The following is a 21,991-nucleotide window of genomic DNA, read 5'->3' as shown; positions in this document are numbered from 1 at the left end:
ATTATTCATCAATCTTTTCTATATAAATTTATGTTAGAAAACTGGTAATTAGAATATGATATATAAAGTCTAAAAACTAGTTCTTTTTTTTTTTTTTTTCCACAGATTTTGATAGCTCTATTCTACGTTAGTTGTGTTGTTGCAAAAGATGAACACTGCGTCATGTAATTTTAAAGCAAAATAAAAAAAACTCTTTGTTATGGGAGAGGGGGGGGGGGGGGGGGTGGGGGGTTAGTTGTAATTTTATTCTAATTCTAACTATTTAGAAGAGTGAGTTTCCTCACTTCTTCGTCGACATGCCTATAGACGACCAAGGGCATTGTTGTAATTTCAACTACTAAATGGTAAAGTCAGCTCTCTATATACATCCTCCAGAAGGCTCCAACCTTTTAATATTTTCCTGAGGCTTCTCACAAAATCCATCTCTATCAGCAAATCTCTATCATCAAAATCAACAAGCTATCTCTATCAACAAAATCTTTATCAGCCTGTTTGAGCACCAAAACAAGTGGGTACAATATTTAATATATATATATTTTTTTACTCTTCATGTTCTCTTCAATTTCACATTTTTCGTGACTGAATTTCGTGCAAATCTCTATCATCAAAATCAACAAGCTACCTCTATCAACAAATCTTTATAAGCCTGTGTTGAGTCCGAAGTGTAGTCTTTGATGCTGTGTACTCTCGATTTAGTGTTGATGAAGTTCTATGATTTGGGTTTTTGGATTGACTAAGGGGCGTTGTTTCTTTTCCACTTTAAGGATGGTTTATTGGTTGAAGCTAAAGATTAAATTTTTTATGCCACTTATCAAAAAAGGGAATAAAAAGATTGGATTTTATGTCTGTTCTAACTGAGTTGGCCACAAACACTTGACTCTAAAGTGTGTGTAATGCTTATAGATGGTATTTAGATAGTGATCTTCGTATGCTTCAGTAGTTTGACTGTGTTAGTGGATGAAATCCACATGGGTGTGGTGACCTGAGATGCTAAACTTGCTGCAAGTGGGTACAATATTTAATTTTTTTTTTTTTTTACTCTTCATGTTCTCTTCAATTTCACATTTTTCGTGACTAAATTCCGTGGCTTTTGAACGAAAGATTAATAAACTTTAGGTGAAACAAATTATTGTTGTAATTCTATTTCTATCCATGCCTACTTTTCAATAGTGTTTATGTTGTGTGAGGTACATAATAGTGTCAATGTTGTCTGATTTTTGCCATTACTATAAATTTGAAACTTTCAATCACAAATGCTTATGTCAATAAGTTCTATGTTTGATCTTATTTGTTGCAGGTTTGACTCTGTGTTGCAGTAATTTTGTACATATGGAGGTTCAGTTTGTTTGATTTAAGTAAGTGTCACTCTTCTGCATTGTTAGATTATCGTCTAATTGCTTCTTCAATTTATTTTGTTGTTATAATTATGGCATTTGCCTGTGTCTTTATTTGTCGTTTATTTACTTTGAGTATACAAAATATGTATTGTACATTTGTTGAGTTGTTTTGTTAAAATTATCATTCATTAAAGTCTCTTTACTAAAAAATATTACTAAAATTGCAGCAATGTCAGACGATAAATATAGAAAAGATCAAACTTCTAAAACCATAAATGCTAAAAAAAAATGATACGCAACGAGAGTTATATAAGGTTATGGCACCTGAAAAAAAGGAAGCATGTTTAGCTCGACGACAGGAGTTATATAAACTAATGGCACCTGAAAAAAAGGAGGCATGTTTAGCTAGATGACGGGAGTTATATAAGCTAAAGGCAACAGAAAAAAAGGAGGCATGTTTAGCTCAACAACGAGCAACCAAAGCTACTTCAGTTAATCCATCATCCTTTGAAGTTAGCACTTCTTTCGCAGAGCAGGCTTCCTCCGTTGTAAGACGGTCACTGCTTCTTGGTGAAACAGGTTACTCAGTTTTTCTACAACTTACAACCTTACCTAAAAAATTACTTAAGCTAAAAAGTTTTGTTTATTGAATAAACAGGATCGTCGTCAGGCACAAAGCCTACACATCATGGTACAAAGTCAGTGATGACTACAAACCAAGGTTAATGTTTGAGTTGTTTTGTTAAAATTATCATTCATTAAAGTCTCTTTACTAAAAAATATTACTAAAATTGCAGCAATGTCAGACGATAAATGTAGAAAAGATCAAACTTCTAAAACCATAAATGCTAAAAAAAATGATAGGCAACGAGAGTTATATAAGGTTATGGCACCTGAAAAAAAGGAAGCATGTTTAGCTCGACGACGGGAGTTATATAAACTAATGGCGCCTGAAAAAAGGAGGCATGTTTAGCTAGACGACGGGAGTTATATAAGCTAAAGGCAGCAGAAAAAAAGGAGGCATGTTTAGCTCAACAACGAGCAACCAAAGCTACTTCAGTTAATCGATCATCCTTTGAAGTTAGCACTTCTTTCGCCGAGCAGGCTTCCTCCGTTGTAAGATGATCATTGCTTCTTGGTGAAACAGGTTACGCAGTTTTTCTACAACTTACAACCTTACCTAAAAAATTACTTAAGCTAAAAAGTTTTGTTTATTGAATAAACAGGATCGTCGTCAGGCACAAAGCCTACACATCATGGTAAAAAGTCAGTGATGACTACAAATGAAGGTTGGTTCCAACCGTTTCAGTAAAAATAATAATCGTCGCACATTCCTTAAATTGCCTATTATTTCGTGCTTATGTTAAAGTTTAACATGCAGAAAGAGATTTCATACAAGTTGGTACCTTAAGTAGTGCAGAAGCAAAAAGCAGCTATATTAGCTTGAAAGATGTTCCGAATTGTGAATTTTGTGGAGCCAAAAAGTTTGAATACGAACCGCCTGCATTTTGTTGTAGTAATGGTTCGATTCACTTAATTTCATATCAAATGCCACAAGAGTTAAGAAATTTGTATTTGGGAAACACTGAGGAATCAAAGGAATTTCGAACTTACATTAAAACATACAATAACACATTTGCTTTCACATCACTCGGAGTAACTTATGATAAAAATTTAGCAAAATGAAGTAATGGAGTTTATACCTTCAATGTCCAAGGACAAATGTACCATTTTATAAATGATTTGGTTCCAGCTAATCAAAGGGCTAAGAACTTACAATTGTATTTCTTTGACAGTGAAAACGAACTGCAAAATCGAATGGCATGCTCAAACAAGCTTAATGAAAAAATTGTGAAATCTTTGATGGACATCTTAAAATGTTACAATCCTTACTCTAAGTTTTTGAAATCTTTAATAAAAATTTCGCAATTGTCTGATTTCTACATTGCCCTTAGATGTGATGCTGGTCTAGATCAACGAATCTACAACTTACCAACAGTTTTAGAAGTTGGTGGAATATGGGTAGAAAATGATAATAATAACTGTGTATCCGCACCACATATTCGCATAAATACAGAAAGCAATAGAAGTCAAATAGTAAATTACTATTATGGTTGTTATGATTCATTACAATATCCATTACTATTGCCTTATGGTCAAAATGGATGGCACTGTGGCATTAAAAAAAATAAAACCTTCAAGTGTGAGACCCACCAACCTAATGTATTGTGAACATGAAGAATTGCCCAATGTAAAAAATATGTGTTCAATATATGGTTTTCTTCATATGGAAGCTGAAAACATGCAAAAAGGAAAACGCAAAAGAAATACTGTTTCTTGCCGTGAGTATTATTGTTACAAACTACAAATAAGAAATGATGAAAATATAATTTTGCATTCTGGAAGATTATTTCAACAATATACAGTAGATGAATGGATTAAAATTGAAAGCCAGCGATTAGATTTTGCTTCACTTAATCAAGATTTATTTAGAAGATATGCTAGAAGGACTCTTAGATATGTTACGTCATGGCGAAAGAGAAGCTTCGCAAATAGGTAGAAATAGATATCTTCCTCACAGCTTTACAGGAGGACCACGAGACATGCGCCGTCGATATATGGATGCTATTGCATTGGTGCAACATTTTGGAAAACCTGATATATTTTTTACTATGACATGTAATCCTGCATGGCCTGAAATAAAAGCTAATATCCTACAAACAGATGAAGTACAAAATAGACCGGATTTAGTTAGTCGAATATTTCATGCAAAATTAGAAGAGTTAAAAAAAGACATCTCAAGAAGAAATATATTTGGTAAAGTTGCGGCATTTATGTATACTGTAGAATTCCAAAAAAAGGGACTTGTCACACCCCATTTTAACCCGGGAGTTAAATTTAGAAGTATGACGTATTGGAGATTCCTATTTTTGTTTGTTTATTTTGTTTTAAGGAGTCGCCACCTAATTATTTTATGGTGAATTAGGACACCTAAAGTTTATTAAAGTTACTTTTAAAGTTAGCTCTGTTTAAGGTCTGCGAAACTTAAGATTCTAGATAAGGGTTCAATTAGTCTAAAGGGAAGGTATTAGGCACCCTTTAAGACCCATTAACAATGGTTAACCGACCGGACTTATGATTAATTAGGCTAAGTGTAAATATAGTATTGTAGGAAAGAAAAATAGCTTGGTAAATATAGCTAAGGTTACAGATAGATATATAGCAATGTTGTTTGAAAATAGGATTCGTAGAAGGTAATAATTTGTATAAAAGAATACTTCTAATGTTATTTTAAAATACGACTTATAAATGTTGTTAAGCTTTTAAACGAAAGTATAATGGTATTGTTTAAAATAATACTTGTAGAGGAGATTCCACAAATGTGAACTTTAGATAAAAATTATATTGTATGAATATTGCGATGTAGAAAAATCTAGACTTATTTTATAAATGGGGTGCAAAAGGAGGTGAGCTTTCTTTTTTATTAACTTATTTAACTAATTCGGCTAATGGTATGCATAGTTGAATACGTCTTAAAAATAATGTTTCTGAAGAATATTCGGATTAATATTTACATATTAATGACATTTTGAAAATTTTAAGATAGTAAAATAAAGTATGATTACTTTGACTTGAAATATATATAATGCTGTTTTGAAAACGAATAATTCTAAGAAAGATGAATATTATGAGTATTATAAATAACTTAACATAAAAAGAAGAAAAAATGAAATTTATGAAATTAATTATTGGTTTCTCTTTTAGACTAACCACCCATTATACTAACATTAACCCATTAATCCTACTAAAATTCATTCTAGCTAAGAAAACCAAAACAAAGTAAAATGTTAGTTGCATAATACAAGTTAGACCCACAAAATAAAATAAAAGGGGGAGCAAATATAATTAATGGGCTCAACCCATTTTTTTAGAACTGCTGCGTGTCGCTGTTGGGCTTTGGCCCAGGTTTTATTTCCCTGTTTGACGGCGGATTAGCTGCTGCTGTATGGAGGGTGACTCGAGAGGAAAAAATCAAGTTGGGCTACGGCCCAACGCCGAATGCGGGAGATGACGAGTCGCTTGGACTCGTATGCGAGATGTCATGCATAAGAACAAAAGAAAATTATTAGTATGTAATCTGTAAAACTCAACATGTGTAATGCAGATCTAAAATAGGCCAATAGATTTCAACTAAACAGCCTGTGATTAGTATATTAAATAAGTAATGAGGAAAAGAAGTTAAACAAATGTAATGGGTCCATATTTCAGATTAGATGTCCACGAAATAATTTTCAACAGCCACACGAGTAATTGAGCAGCGACCCATAACAATTAAGTAATAACTGACACTAGTCAACAATGTCTAGCCAAAGTGATATACGGCAGTGATTCAGCCAGATAAACAGCAATCCTCCTTCGAAACAGGTACCAAATAAAGAACTAACCCAGACAAATATAGTGAACATTAACTGAAAATATGCAGCAGCCAATACTATATCCAAGTAACAAAGAAATGAATAGAGTAATCCCAACATAAATGGAGCAATTTCAGTTTGGTCACAAGCAGAGATAGCTTAAAACAATGTGAAGCAAGGACGCGATCTAAAGAAATCAGATTTCAGAGCGGAGGGCAATGTAATACAAACAGTGCAAGGTCGATATTTTGGTTCATTCCAGGGCTCAACATTTAAACAAAAATCAGTTTTTGGGAGATGGAACATGTTGAGGTTCCAAGAAATCAGTTAATCTTAATCATGACAGGGTAGATTTAAAAATGCATATGCTTCAAAATTCTGAAAGAGTCCAACTACGAGAATAGGCACCTATGCATACCTATTCAGCAACTAATGCTATTATCATTTGAATGAACCAGAATAGGGACCAGCTTGAGCTAAAAGAGAAAATGGTTCATATTTTACATGCAACTAAAGAGAGACCAAGGAATCTGCTTATACTAAATCGATAACAGGCCTTTAGTGAGCAAACAGACAGAGCTAGGACCTCAACAATACTAAAGAAATAGAAAGAAAGGATGGTTTGTTAATCCAAACAAGCAGCCATCTACACAATATTCAATCCAGCAACATATGTTATAAAGACCATCCAATACTAAAATTGCAGTCCAAACTTAAGAATCCGACTCTAACACTTATCATTCAATGAGCAAAGGGTCCTTGGATTGCACATCTTACTATAAATAGATAAAGTAACTGAACTAGCAATTATCACTGTGTTAAATGCATGAAGTTCTTTCAAACTCTTTTGTTAGTGTAGTTTAAACTTATCTTTTAAAGAGAATAGAAAGGATATATCCAGATCTTCTGTTAACTAACTAAAACTTCAAACCACTTTTAAGAGAATATTAGCTAGAAAAGGTTCAAATAGAGAGTACTGCATATTGTTGATCTGTCCTACCAGATAATCAAGACAATCTCCCACACTCAAATTTATCCATCTCTCAAGAAAGGGATACAAACAAACACTCAAAGATGCCAACATATTTCTTGAGCTGAACAAAAAGACATTGGATCTTTTAAAAGACAAACCATTGTAGACAGACGTATCCTTGGCTGGAAGTTAACTAATGGACATACTAATCCCATAATTAATAAACTAAACACATAGTCAGCTCAAATATCGAACTAATCGACTAAACCAGAACTGGATTTGATTACATTACGCACTCCACTAACAGTGACAATATCACTACTACTGTTTTTATATTAGCATTAACCAAAACAGAAAATTTAAACCTGCAGATGAAATATAATTCTAGAGATGATTCGGTGTTGGTCTGTTTTAATCATATGAACAATATACTTAAGACACACACCATGATGTGTATATCAGACGTATGTTGAATGTATATCTTCTTCTTGCCTTGATGACCCACTGTATATCCTATGTATATTCAGTTTTAAATAGGTTCTAAATCCTGGAAATTCAGTCTAAACATCCAAACTATGGTATACGTCTTTCAAATTCATTTTAGCAGTTAATATCCTATCCTAACAGCTCCCAAACATCAAACAAATAACATGACGACAAGAAACTACATAACTACTAAATATAGCAGAATGAGCTAAAAGTTTAACCGAAAACAGAAACTAAAGACTATAAATAATAAATGTATCGAGGTTTACCTTTTTTGTGTGCAATGAACTGAGGCGTCGGGGTCTCGAATCTATGCTCGAACTCGAACGAACCCGATTAAAGTAATTAAAGTTTCAAAACGAAGAAATGGAAATAGAGTAATTGTCCCCCCCGCGGCTAAAGTTCACCGGGAAGCAAAATTAAGTTTGGAAGATGGTTTGTGTCCCTAAACACTGAGTCAATTCCTAAAATATGAAAATCGATCCCCCCTTTTGTGAACTCTGAATACTCATATATATATAGGACTAAGAGTAGGGTTTTGATTCCCGTTTAAGAAAGGAGAGAGAGGAGCGTATGAGACAAGGATGAGTGGGTGACAGAGGCGCGGAGATGAGGGGACAAGGGAGTGTGGATGTGCAGAGGAGTGGGGGGAACGTGGGGCGTGCGGGTGAGAGATGGAGAAGATGACAAAGAAGAGGGAAAAGAAAGAGAAAGAGGAGGGAGATGGAAGGGGGCGGCTGAAGATGGGGAAAAAGAAAAGGAGAGTGAGATTAGGGTAAAAGAAAGGGGGAAGGGTTGGACCGGGTCGGGTCAGCCGAATTTTGTTGGGCTGGATCGATTTGTTGTTTGGGCTGGTGAGTCAAAAATATGGACTGGTAATGGGAAAATATGGGCTGGTCACGTTTGGCATTTTAGTTGGGTTGAAAATGTGGGTTGGGTATTAAAATGTGGGTTGTTTATTTGGGTAGGGAAATAATATTGGTATTTTGGGCCATAAATTTGGCTGAAAATTGTTGATCCTTCCTCCGCTATTATTTTGGGATTCTAATTTAATAACTGGTATATAATATATATTATGTAAACACAATAAATAATTAATTTGTAAAAAATAAATATTTTGCAAAGTGTTGTCTTATAATTAATTTAACGAGTCCAAACCCGAAAAAATGAAATGATGACGAATCATTTAAAATTTGTGGTAAAGTAATGCTCGTAGTGTTGAAAATAACAGTAGCGGTATTAATAGTAGTAGCAATAATAATTTTAAAAAATAGTGAAAATAAAGTATTTAGCTCGTCAGTAAATTTAGAAGCCCGAGTAAATTAAAATAAAGGAGGGACAAAATTGGGTGTCAACAGGACTTCCACATGCTCATTTTCTCATTATATTAGAGGAAAAATACAAGTTATTGACTCCTGAAGCATACGACAAATATGTTTGTGCTGAATTACTAGATCCTGATACCAACCCTGAATTATATGCACTTGTTACAAAACATACGATTCATGGTCCTTGTGGTGTGTTAAATCCAACGAGTATGTGTACTAGAAATAAAGGGTATTGCAAGTTTAGGTATCCAAAAAAGTTTGCTGAACAAACAAGCAAGGGAAAAAATTCATATCCAATTATAAAAGACGAAATACCGAAAAAAGTGTACAAATTAGAGAACATCTAATTGATAATTCATGGGTTGTTCCTTATAATCCATCTTTACTTTGTAAATTTAGCTGTCATATAAATGTTGAGATTTGTTCAGATATAAAAGTTATTAAATACATTTATAAGTATATCTGCAAAGGACATGATAAAATTGCATTTAACGTACATTCAAATGATACAAGTATAGAAATAGATGAAATAAAAGAATATCAATTTGCTAATTGGGTATCACCGCCAGAAGCTACATGGCTTATATTTGCTTTCCATATCAGTGACATGATTCCAAGTGTATATCACCTTTAAGTACATTTAGAAGGACAACAATTTGTTTCCTTCAAAAGTACTGATAACATTACTAAAATTCTAAATAATCCTACGATCGGGAAAACAATGTTGACAGAATTCTTCTTAATGAATGCTGAAGATGAAGATGCTAAAAACCTTAATTTACTATATCGAGAATTTCCAGAATACTTTGTGTGGTCAACAGATAAAACGTGGTCCCGTCGCAAACAAGGAAAAGTTATTGGTCGTGTTGTAACATGTCATCCAACAGAAGGAGAAAGATATTATCTTAGACTTCTACTAATGAATGTTAGAGGACCAAAATCTTATGAAGATTTGTGAACTGTAAATACAATATTATATAATACATTTCGAGAATCAGCTGGAAAAAAAAAAGATTCTTACTTTGCGATAACAATTTGATAGAATGTATGTCTGAAGCTATAAGCTACCAAATGCCATACAGTCTAAGGCATTTATTTGCTACATTATTAATTTATTGCAATCCTACCAATCCAAGAGAATTGTGGGAAAAAATTGAGAAACCATTGTCTGAGGATTTTCATAAATATACCAATTTAGGCACACGAGATATACGTTTTAGAGTATTAAATCATATTAATGATATTTTACATTCAATGGGTCGTGATATCAACGAATTCCAACTTATACCAGAAATGATAAAACCCCCTGAGATAGAAAAAGAAGCTAAAGATGTTCATTTCGAAAGAAGTATTACAGTTAGTGAACAAGATTTATTATTAGGAAAAAAATTAAATATCGAACAAAAAAGAGCTTACCATGTCATACTTGAAAGAATATTTTCAAACAAATCGGGCGCTTTCTTTATTGATGGCCCCGGTGGAACAGGCAAAAGCTTCTTATATCGTGCTTTATTAGCTACTGTTAGATATAGCGGGTTCATAGCTTTAGCTACAACAAGCTCAGGTGTTGCAGCTTCACTCCTTCCCGGTGGTCGAACTGCTCACTCATGCTTTAAAATACCTATTGACATTGAAGAAAATTTTAATTGTAATATAAGCAAACAAAGTTCATTAGCTTCTTTGATTCGAGACGCTAAGTTAATTGTATGGGATGAAATCTCAATGGCAAAAAAGAAAATGATTGAGGCTTTAGATTTACTTTTAAAAGATTTAATGGAGACAAATATACTATTTGGTGGAAAAGTAGTTGTTTTTAGCGGTGATTTTAGACAGACCCTTCCCGTTGTACGTAGTGGAAAAAAAGAAGATTTTATTCGTGAGAGTTTATTGTGCTCTGATATTTGGAATCAACTTGAAAAATTGCAATTAACAGAAAATATGCGTGCAAAAACAGATCCTGTTTTCTGCGAATACCTAATGCGAATTGGTAATGGAAGCGAAAAGAAAAATACTCGAGGAAAAATTACAATTCCTCATTCTTTAATTATTCCATTTACTTCCGAACAAGAATCCTTGCAGCTTTTATTTAGAGTTACTTATCCCAATTTACATGTACATCATTCAGATGCTTCATTTATTACTTCTCGCGCTGTTTTAACAACAAAAAATGACTTTGTTGATGAAATTAACAATATGTTAATAACACAATACCCAACCCCTCCAAAAATTTATTTGGCTATTGATGAAACAATTGATCCAAAAGATCAAAGCGAATATGAAGACTTCATGCACAGTTTAAATCCTGTAAGTTTACCTCCGTACAAGTTGACATTACAAAAAAATTGTCCAATTATGTTATTACATAATCTAAATCCTTATGATGGTATGTAATGATTTCAAAAGTCATATCATCAGTGCAACAATATCAAGTGGGGATTTTAAAAACAAATATGTATTCATTCCACGAATCCCTCTCCTAACATCGCAAGATGAAAAATTACCTCTTCAGTTTAAAAGAACACAATTTCCAATACGATTATGTTACTCCATGACTATAAATAAAGCGCAAGGTCAAACGTTAGATTTTGTTGGTATTTACCTACGTGAGCCAACATTTTCCCATGATCAATTATATGTCGCTTTATCACGAGCCAAAAGTTCTAACTGTGTCAAAGTATTAATTAGACCATCTACAGCTGAGGACAACGACGATCACTCTACTTATAATGTAGTCTATGATGAAGTGATTGAAAAGGCTTTTTCTGTGAATTGAGCCTATCATTTGGTGCAACACAATAGTTGTTATTTACCTTTTGGTAGTGTATAGAACATGGTCATTGCTATCATTTGTTAATATAACATATATTGTATTGACATCTGTTTGTTACTGTTGACACCTAATTTTGGCTCGACGTGCTTAAAATTAACATTTTGGGGGGCCCTGATTCGTTAAAGAGCACGAAATACATTTTTACACATTTTTACATTTTTTCAACAATTTATTGATGATTATCCTTATTTTAGGAATTTTCTCAATTTATTGTCATTTTTTCAAGAATCATTATTTTGCACATGTACAGCGTAATACTACCATTTTTGTGCAATTAATAATTGTTTCTTAATTTTATAGCAATACATTTTCATATCATAGACATTAATGTTTATATTTTATACTTGCGTTATTATTTATACATGCATTAGTTAACTATATTTTAGTACAGTCTGACAGTGCAGAGAAAATCGGAGTAATTATTTTTTTTAACGCAGAGTAAAATCGGATCAAGTCAAGATTTCATCATTTTTTTTTAAAAGGGATTAAGATAAGCATTGAGGAGATAAAAGGGTGCAATCTTCTATTCTTTGGACAAAACAGGGACCATTTTGCATTATAAGAAAAGGGTGGGGTTAATTTAATTATTGGACACACACACACAACACTTGAACGCTCAGATTTTTTTCCCTCTCTTCTGAAAACCCTAAACATTTTTCTCCCTCTCCCCACTCCCAACAACCGCCGCCGCCTCCACGAGCTCCGGCGACGCTCCGCCCACCTTTACCAAACTACCACCATCACCGCACAGCCCCACTTGATCTCCCTCTCCCCATTAACGCCGCCACTACCCCCACTGCCCGACGCTGGAGCAGTCGAGAACCACCGGACAACCACCACAACGCCGCTGCCCCACTCCCTTTTCTTCTCTAGCCAACGCGTCGCCAGCCCTCCACGCCAGAGCTCCCAGTTCCGATGAACAACCATTACCAGCGAACCAGCAAACAGCCACGCCACCACCACCTCGCTCTCTTCACTGTCTCTGTTTAACTCCATTAATACCGGCGAACTCCGAGATCCGGTGAACTCCTCTATCATTTTTACTCTATATTTTTCTTCCATATTCGCCGATTCCAACACCATAGTCTCCCAATTTTGCTTTGAACACACAACAAACATCCAGTCAAAACAATACTGATAACACAAAAACATAACCCAAAGTTCCAATTTATTCTTTCAAGTTCTCGATCAATTCTCCGTAGCTTTCGTGTTTCAATCGACGAACGAGATGTGTCTATGGATGTTGGGTTTATGGAAGAACTGAAAAACATATTGGGTAAAAAGACGAAATTGTCCTTGCCAAGAGTTTTTATTGGTGGGAAGTACATTGGTGGTGCTGAGGAGATTCGTCAATTACATGAAGCTGGTGAGTTGAAGAAGTATGTTGAAGGGTTAATTCCAGCTGATTTTAGCACGTGTGAAGTGTGTGGGGGACATAGATTTGTACTATGTGATGAATGTAATGGAAGTCACAAGTGTTATAGTGAGAAAGACGGATTTAGAACTTGTATGGGTTGTAATGAGAAGGGTTTAATCAGGTGCCCTTCTTGTTATTTTGCACCAATTACACTACTTTGATTTTGATTAGATTAGCTGAGATCTAATGACTATATTTTTAGGCTAGTCAGAAAAGTATAAGGTGAAAATGAAGGTGGAAAAACTTTACACACTTCATTTTTCTTCTTCCTTTTTAAGTTTTCATTAGCTGTTTTTTTGTATGATTAATCTCTCTTTATCTTCTTCTTTTTCGAGGGGAATGGTGCATTGCGTGTGTTTATATTTTAAGAAGGTTTGGTTAGATGCAAAATGCGGTCATCAAAATGTTTGATTCTTTTTTTGGGGGTGTTTTCATTTGACATAGTTCTGTAAGGTACTGAGTGAAATGTTACTAAAATGTAGGATGTTAACATGATATTTACTATATAAAACAAGATTTATGATACTGATCCAGAGAATGTTAACCCAATTGGCCGATGAAGAAATTTCCGTCGATTTTCAAGGCCTTCCATGTACAAAGACGGGTTTTTTATTTTAAGTTTATTCATTATTTTTTTAATTCATCCGATAGTTATTTATTTTCTTACTAACATTTTTATTAAGTCTCATGCAGGTATCCGGAGTTACTTTTTGAAGATGACACTCAAAAGAAGTTTAAATAGCTTCTTAAATTCTCTGTTTATATATATTTATATTTTTTACATTATTAAATTATACAAGCATAAAATATAGTGAAACTTTACTTTTTTAGGGTGCAGGTTGATGGTATTTATTTATGATCTGCTTAGGTGATTTAAATTTTATGTGTTTTAGACAAATTAATATTAGGCAGTTATTATTTTTGTAGCTAATATTCTTATAGTTATCATGTTTTGCTAGAGTTTTAATTCAATAGCTTAGCACACTTAAGTAAATAAATAGGGTGATTTGCCTCAATATTTAGGCTTTAGAATGTACTCTCATAATTAACTGATTAGGCGTACATACTTAGCTAGTTAAATTAGTTAACTCACCTTGAGTGCAAAATAATTTCATGTCCATTCCTTATACCCTTTTCACATACCCAAGCTTCTAAGTTGCACATAACTTTTTTTTTAATAATTATTATAACACCTATGTATAAAATACGTATTGCATGATTATTTATGTGAATATTCATATTATTCTTTAGTCTAAATTCTATTAATTTTTGTAAATAATAAAGTCTTTTTACACATCCCTCGTATAGTTAAATTGGTCCAGCCGGGAACCACATTTGTGGATTCTGAATGATGCCTAACACCTTCCCTTAGGAATAATTTGAACCCTTACCTAGAATCTCACTTATTTTCGTAGACCATGTTAAGCTGCATATATTAATAATTCATAGGTACCCTAGTATACCTTAAATGCTAGGTGGCGACTCTGTACATAATTAATTATTTCAGAGCTCCATAAGTTGTGCTTTGTTTAGCCTTCGGTTAAAATAGGGTGCAACAGTTACGTAATTGCAAAATAGATTGAGATGACAGTTAAATCTACTATCAAGTCAATCACTCCAAAAACTGAGGATTGGATATGCAAAATTCAAGTAGTAGATAAAGATCCTCCCCGAGACAAGAAAGACAAAAGTGGAAAATACCAACTGATGGTTTTGCAAGACGAAGAGGTGCCTTTACCGCTTTTACACTCTATACAAACTATACATGTTTCCATAATTTAATCACAATCTTATGTGCAATTTGATTACAGGAAAATCAAATTCAAGCCATCATTTGGAATGTTGACATAATGCAGTTTGACAAGTATTTCAAATCATTCCAAACATACCTGGTGTCAGTTGCACAAGTAAAAGAACTGAATCCTGCATATGCTAATCCATTCAACAAATACATTTGGACAATTGACAGAAATACTATTGTTGAACCAATTGAAAAAGTCATTCCTCCAGATAATCCACTACCACCGCCAACACGATTGGCTATCACCCCTTTTGAGACTATTGAGTATCAAATGAAAGATTTTGAATTTGGTAACTAAAAAACCTTTAATATTTCATTTGCAAATTCACACTCTATTTTTTACTTATTCATTTATTGATTTTTTTTAGCTAAAGATCTCCTTGGACTACTTATTAATGCTGGACTTCCAAGTAACGCATCAAATGGGAAGAAATTCCAAGAATTCATCATTATGGATACTCAGTATTTCTATACTATCTTGACTATTGCCCAACTAGCTAATTTCAATATTCACTTGTTTTTACATCATTTTATAGTCTGATGCCAGCAAATTATTTGAAAAAACATCTGTTGCACACAACAAAATTGAAATCAGATTTCAGAATTTTGAAATAGATAGATAATTGAGACTGATCGAATTACGATTCACATAATTGTTTCGAGCAAGTCATTAATGAGTTGCTGTAGATTTTAAAATGTATTTTTGATCTACTTCAAATGTGTATATTTTACTATCACTAACGAGATAGTTTGAGAAAATATAAGGAAAAAAAAAGATTAGTTGATCTTGAAAACTCTAAATGAACAACATGAATAAAACTTTCTCTTTAGCGTAATCAATTTGTTTTGATGAAGTTTACATCAATTCAAATGGTTAAACATCTGCTTTGTATCATCCACAGAAAAAAGCCTAAAAAGCTAACACTTTGGGAGGACTCCGTCGAACATTATGGAAATGAACTTTCAGAGAAAGTGAAGCACTATCCCGTCTTCCTGGCTAGAAGAGTAGTAAAATCATCATCAGGTAAAATACATGAAGAATTATGATTTTTTTCCCCCTAAACACTTAACAATTAACCAAAAATAAATATTCATATCCATGCAGGGATATGGAACAGATACAACACAACAATACTCTTACATCCCACATATCCAGAAGCTACCACATTAGCTGCATGGTAATGATAATACAATTTTTATAACAGTTGTTTACAATAACTTATTTAGACTCTTCAAAAATATGCACGAGTGTCTTGATTTTAGAGGATTCAACTCAGGTGCAACAACATTTTTGAAACCACCTTTTTTGCAGGGCCAAAACAATTCAACAACAACTCATTGAGTACACAACTAGAAGCATGTCCCCAGAAGGCACTCTTCTTTTTGTTCCCTTTGAAGAAGAATCAATATTCATATCCGATATCCAAATGCAACCATAGGTACATTCTGTTTAAAACTTTAACACGGAGTGCAAACCTTTTAAGATCAATAGTATCAGTATAAAAGTTACTAAGTTGTTTATTATTTGCATTTGAAACATTTGCTCCGATGAGTTCTTATTCGGAGATTATTTGTTGGATATTTGTTTTGCAAAATTCTCGGGTCTCACTGCATAATGGAGTTTGTGTTGTTTTCTAGAGAAAAGAAATAATATATTTTAGAATTGAAAAGAAAACCCTATTGTTCATTTTGGTGTAAAAAGGAATTGGTATTTAGGTTCATCTGTTGGCTCACTAGAATAACCTATCTGAGTTTGATTATGTTGTAAGCTTTTTAATTCCCTTCATTAAACAGAAAAAAAAGGGGCATAATTGAGCTTTTGAAATGATTTGTCTTCACTTTGGTTATAATAAACTAGGTCAGGACTTATCTTTTTATGTGTCAGCATAGCAGGATGACCATTCTTGAACGCCTACATGAGAATTTAAAAATTTCTAACATAGCTAAATCAATTTGTATAAAGCAGTAGCGAAGTTCTTTGCAACTATTTTTTCACTCAACAAAAACTAAATCAATTTGTTAATTTACAGGGACAAATATTCTATATCGACGGTCAACTTTCATTGATAAATGAAGACCAACATTTCTGCTCCATGGCGTGCTCAGATTGTAAAATGTCATTCTTAAGAACTACTTCACCAAGGCCAATCTACTGCATCCAGTGCGAAAGATCCACCCAACTTATTCCCAGGTATTACTGATAAACATAGCATCGTCAAATATTCAACCTTTAAAGAAATACTAAAAGATGTTTACACTTACATTACTCAACTCAACCGCTGAAACTACTATAAAACTACTGCACTATCATAGTTCGCGTAAAAATAAAAATAGGAGGAGGATCTTATACCATAGATTATATCATACAATAGAGACATATAATTACCATTTATATATATGAAGTTTTAAAGATTATACTACTCTACGAACATTTCCCGAACTTCATTTATTATTTGCTAGAAATATTTTTAACTTTATATATCTAAAGTTTTAAAGATTATCACGTTTTAGTATGATCATTCAAATGATGTTTACACATGTTCGAGGAGTCTTATTAGTGCATAAAAACAAAATGATTAACATATGTTGGGCCCGTGCTACCACTTATTAAACTTGAAATTGTTTTTTATTACTTTATGACAGAATCCAATTTGAAGTTAAGGTCACGGATCACACTGGTAGCACAGTAGCCTCCATCTCGGAACAATCAGCAACGAAGATGTTGAACCTCACTGTACAAGAGATTTATGACATCTGCCATGCACAGGTATTTTATATCATAGAATTTATAAACTAATGACAATCATCATGACTAACTAACTTTTTCTCGCTGTAGAGAAAAGCGCTACTTCTTGACAATGCGCATAAACAATTGGGATCAAAGACTTTCAGAATCCAAATGAAAAGATTATTTTCCAAAAATCAAGATAGGCTAGCTATCATGAATTATGAGAAAAAAGAGCCTACCAACCAACCATTACCAACTGCACCAATGACCAGCACTGCTGAAGCAAGCAAGCGCAAGGCTATGGAGATTGGCTTCGACGGAACGAATCAGCAGAACCTGCCCACCAAAGACAGACCTTCCAGCACTAGACAGAAAACAGAAACCAAGACTCCTCTCAAAAGGGAGTGAAAACTACTGGAAATGTAAGTCTTACAATTTCACACATAACTGAATCTTCTCCTTACTTATTACCATTATTAATGTTACCATCTCGGAGAATCTTCTCTAGCTTACGTTACAAATATCACTTCTCTGTTTGAAGTTGCTATTACCGACATTTACTTATTTACTTGACAATTGACATACATAACATCAGTAGTATTTGTAATGTCTTATTTTTAGATTTATCATTAGTTTTTGGTATACCATTGCTAAGCACTCATTAAGTCAAGAAAATTATTCAAAACTCCTAAACAGATCACTGCTTTTCCCTTCTTTATTTAGTCCCTTTATTTAGAAAAATATACATTACAGATTACTTACATGAATGATATTCTCTTTATGGAGGAGCAAATTAATCTCCTGCTTTTCTGATAGCTACCCTACTTTCAACCAAATAAGATCAAAGTTAACTAATGTGTCCATTGGTTTCTGCTGTAGCGCATAGGTGTTGGGATCACATATCTAAACCTCCATATTTCTAGGATTAATTTAGAGAAATGGCGGCTAAAGTGTACTTTTCATAAAAAAATTGAGAAATGGGCTAAAAGTGAATTTCAAAATGGATAGTTTCTCATTCTGTCTTTCTCTTGATTTTATTTTCACTTTGATTGTGCTTTTGTACATTAGTGCAACTGTGGTGCTACTATTACAACCAGCAGCAAGGTTACAAGCACTGTTTGATGATGTTAAAGTTGCATGTATTTAGTAATGTGGTACTCTTTTGTTTCTTATATGATATGGACAACTTGAATTACATCTTAAAAATTAAAACCAAAACTAAGTTAAAAGGCGATATTTCACAAATGACATCCTCAATATCATGAAATTCCACCCATATCTTCTTATTTCCATCTCTCTGATTCTAGTTGTTGATGATCCAGTAAATTTACTTGATATTAAGCTGCTGTCATAAGTAATTTCACATCCATAGGCCAAGTTAATAATACAAACCTCGCATGTTGATGATGATAAGTGTAGACATGCCATAAAACTTGGCACTTACATTATAGAATCTAGAGTACAACTGTATGATATCATAAAAAAACTGTTGAATTACCATAGTGATATTATGCGGTTTTCATTTTTGTTATCCGTTTGCCTATTTAATTCTAACTGTTTCTGCAGCCAAGAAACAACTCATGTTCGACATATCTTCCTTTTGACATTAAATTGAGTAGGCATTTGGCCATGAAGGCCAAATATTTTTCACTTTATTTGGAACTTTTACATTGAAATTGAACTTGGAATTCTAAATGAAGTTGTTTTGCAAAGAATAGTAAAAACAACACTCTAATTTTCTTGATTTCCATAAGCTGTTTCATATGGTTTTGATGCGTATCCATGATGTCCGACGTTCCGTTTGATATGTTTCCGAATGGCATTCGAAAGATAATTGATATGATTAATGTTTTGATCTTCAAATGCTAACACGTTCGATTATTCCATTGAGTCTTCGATATATTTTGATACGTACATATGGTTCCAGAAGCTCTATTTGATTTTTCTTTGCTCATTTGATTTATTTGGATGTTATATATTATGGTGTGTATTACTCCGTGTTGAATTATACATGACATGTTACTCTTCTGACTCCACATCTTATAGAAAAATTCTAGAGGGGCTGCTGCTCTTCCATGTCTAGTCAACCGTACATTTACCATTTTCCAATTCCATATATTTTTATGAAAAATACACTGATATAAGTTCTGAATAAACTAAAAGAGATGGTCTTACACTATTGTTGGAATTATGCAATTTCTGGAAATTACTGCTGCTATAGTAAACTCATCCTATTTCTGTATGTATTGCTACTAATACAAAACAACAGTGTTACTTCTAGGAAAAAAAAAATGCTTTCTTTATATCTCTAAACCACTTTTGTCTAATGTTGATCTATCAATTGGAGTGGCTAATAGAACCCTTTGGTTTTTTCATTTACTTTCAACATCTACATTCCTAACCAAAGTTAGCATCATTTTGTTGTCAGGTTTTGCCAACAAGTTTTTGGAGCACATCTTTTTGCCAATGCACTGTCAAGCTACTATCTTTTTGCCGCAAGATTGCCTTTTTGAAAAGCTACATTACAACCATATGTGACGCCCCATGCTTTAAAAAGGTACATGACATAGCTAGCTGAACTGCACTACTACTACACTCTCTACATCCATCACTTGAAAACTTGCACTAATTTTAGCAACAAATTTCTACAGGTATTTTGTCAACCATGGCGTCACACAACTACAACATGCATGATTGCTACTAAGAAAATACTTTTTCTGTAAATATGTGATATAAATGATGTACATATGACAGTGCAATCATAAATGTAATAGACAAATGTATATATGCATAAACAATGCAACTTAATTAATGTCAAAATTTCCGTGTTTCTTAGATATCTTCAAGAAAGTAAGTAATCTTAATTTATGACCTCCTTCCTAGATAAGTTGTATTTCATCTTAAGTAGATCTATCTACCTTTTGTATGATCTGATTAAGGAGAATATATTGGTCAAAAGTAGTTGTTGCCATGTTGATCAAGAAAGTAGTGTGTAACACAAAAAATCTGGTATATTGTATCAGCTTGAGTATGATGGGTCATCTAAATTGAGGGTAATTTCAATAGGTATCATGAAAAATGTTTGTGAAGAGCATAAGATGCTAGAATTAATTAGTGTTGTGTAATAGTTAATAGTACGAGTTTTACTCCAGCCAGCTTGTTGTACAGGCCCATACATTGGTTTAGTTTCATAGCAATAACATGACTCAACCGTGTTACTTATGTTGATTCTTTTTTTAAGTCTAAGCTCTGTTTCAGTTTTGCAAATGTACTGTCTTCCACAGTTTCTCAAACAAGCAAATTATACGCCCTTTGGTAGTTTGAAATGGGCTTTGCAATTTATACTTGCTGGTTACAAAAAATATCTAACTCTTTCCATGACATGTAGTTGATATTTCAAATAAAGACGGGTTTAAGATCGACGGAAATCACTTGCATTAGCATTAGAAGAAATGTTTAGTTTTTGAGCTCCACTTTCTTTCTTTAATTACTGAACCTTGGTTGGTGAGTTTGGCCTGTAATATTATGTTTATCTAACTATCATTTCTCATTAGATGCTTACCTTTATATTTATTCACTTTCATCTTTTAGGATATCGTGTATGATTTTAGAGGTAGTATATGTTAGCATTATTCTTTTGTTTTGAATTATGTTAAAATTTCTATTTAGATATCGAATTATGCATCACTGATGTATTAGTAAACAATATTGCCTGCGCTACGCACCGACCCAACATTTAAAAATCTGATACTAATTAATGTGACTACCCTCCAGTTGCACAGTTTCATTCACCTAAGATGTGACTTAAATCTTAAATGGCAATAACTACTTGAAAATTAACCATAATAACACTACCAAATAACACTATTCAATACATAAATTTTTACAATTATACGCAATTATATATATATATATATATATATATATATATATATATATATATATATATATAAATACACTATAATCAGGATCGAGCCCTTATTAGAGGCGTGCCTACAGACACCTGTCAAAGTCTTCGGCTTGCATGACGTCTCCTTCCATTTGCTCCAGCTATGAAAGAAAAGAATGGGCGCAACACTTTATTCTCTTCTACCGCTCTTTGTTTACTTCTGACCTTCCCGAACTTGCGCACGGGCATACACCTTCTAGTATTTATTATAATTGTAATGTTTTTGGAGACGGTATACATTATTCAATACAAGAAGGAATTAACTTCACAGGTGATACGCGCCACATCTGTTTGAATGAATTCAAACAGACTGAGTACGTACGAGTCCTATCCTGCAACCATGTGTATCATCATGGCTGCCTACTCAAATGGATGACTAGGAACATGACGTGCCCAAAATGCCGTTGTGATTATAATCATCATCTAGAGGCTTAAGAAATATAAGTTAACATACACATAGAGGGGACACGGTATGCGCGTGTGGCGCACAGGATGCACTTGCAATGCATATAAAAGTTAATTTTTATTATGGATTTGACTTTACGTCACTAATTACATTGAGTCGACAGGGTATGCACGTGCGTCGCAGACAAAGTTAGCTTTTGTTACAAATCTCATATGAAACTTTGGAAAAAAAGATTGTGGAGGCAACGGAACATGACTCAACATACACGTGCAGAGAAACTAGTTATACTTCCTCCGTCTCCATTTATGTGATATAATTTGA

At 33.4% G+C, this 21,991-nt stretch overlaps 1 protein-coding gene across 3 annotated transcripts; it reads left to right on the top strand.

Moving 5' to 3' along the window:
* Nucleotides 1–352: 352 nt before the first annotated feature.
* On the top strand, nucleotides 353–20,150 carry LOC132634968 (uncharacterized). 3 transcript variants are annotated; one of them, XM_060351163.1, is made up of 12 exons: nucleotides 525–1,005; nucleotides 1,298–1,355; nucleotides 14,365–14,514; nucleotides 14,598–14,877; nucleotides 14,962–15,049; nucleotides 15,490–15,611; nucleotides 15,693–15,765; nucleotides 15,900–16,026; nucleotides 16,618–16,778; nucleotides 17,424–17,737; nucleotides 19,744–19,872; nucleotides 19,967–20,150. In XM_060351163.1, the coding sequence occupies exons 3-8, from the start codon at nucleotides 14,371–14,373 to the stop codon at nucleotides 16,024–16,026; spliced, it is 834 nt and encodes a 277-aa protein (XP_060207146.1). In that variant the 5' UTR covers nucleotides 525–1,005; nucleotides 1,298–1,355; nucleotides 14,365–14,370; the 3' UTR covers nucleotides 16,618–16,778; nucleotides 17,424–17,737; nucleotides 19,744–19,872; nucleotides 19,967–20,150. The 3 variants fall into 3 exon arrangements, 1 of the variants encoding a protein (XP_060207146.1); XR_009580374.1 differs by lacking the exons at nucleotides 525–1,005; nucleotides 14,365–14,514; nucleotides 14,598–14,877; ... (4 more) ...; nucleotides 16,618–16,778; nucleotides 17,424–17,737 and adding an exon at nucleotides 353–508; XR_009580373.1 differs by lacking the exons at nucleotides 14,365–14,514; nucleotides 14,598–14,877; nucleotides 14,962–15,049; ... (3 more) ...; nucleotides 16,618–16,778; nucleotides 17,424–17,737.
* The last annotated feature ends 1,841 nt before the right edge of the window (nucleotides 20,151–21,991 follow it).

Source organism: Lycium barbarum, chromosome 4 (genome assembly GCF_019175385.1).
Source record: "Lycium barbarum isolate Lr01 chromosome 4, ASM1917538v2, whole genome shotgun sequence".
Classification (NCBI taxonomy): domain Eukaryota; kingdom Viridiplantae; phylum Streptophyta; class Magnoliopsida; order Solanales; family Solanaceae; genus Lycium; species Lycium barbarum.
The sequence above is the reverse complement of the archived record's forward strand: the minus strand, read 5'-3'. Positions and strand labels throughout refer to the sequence as shown.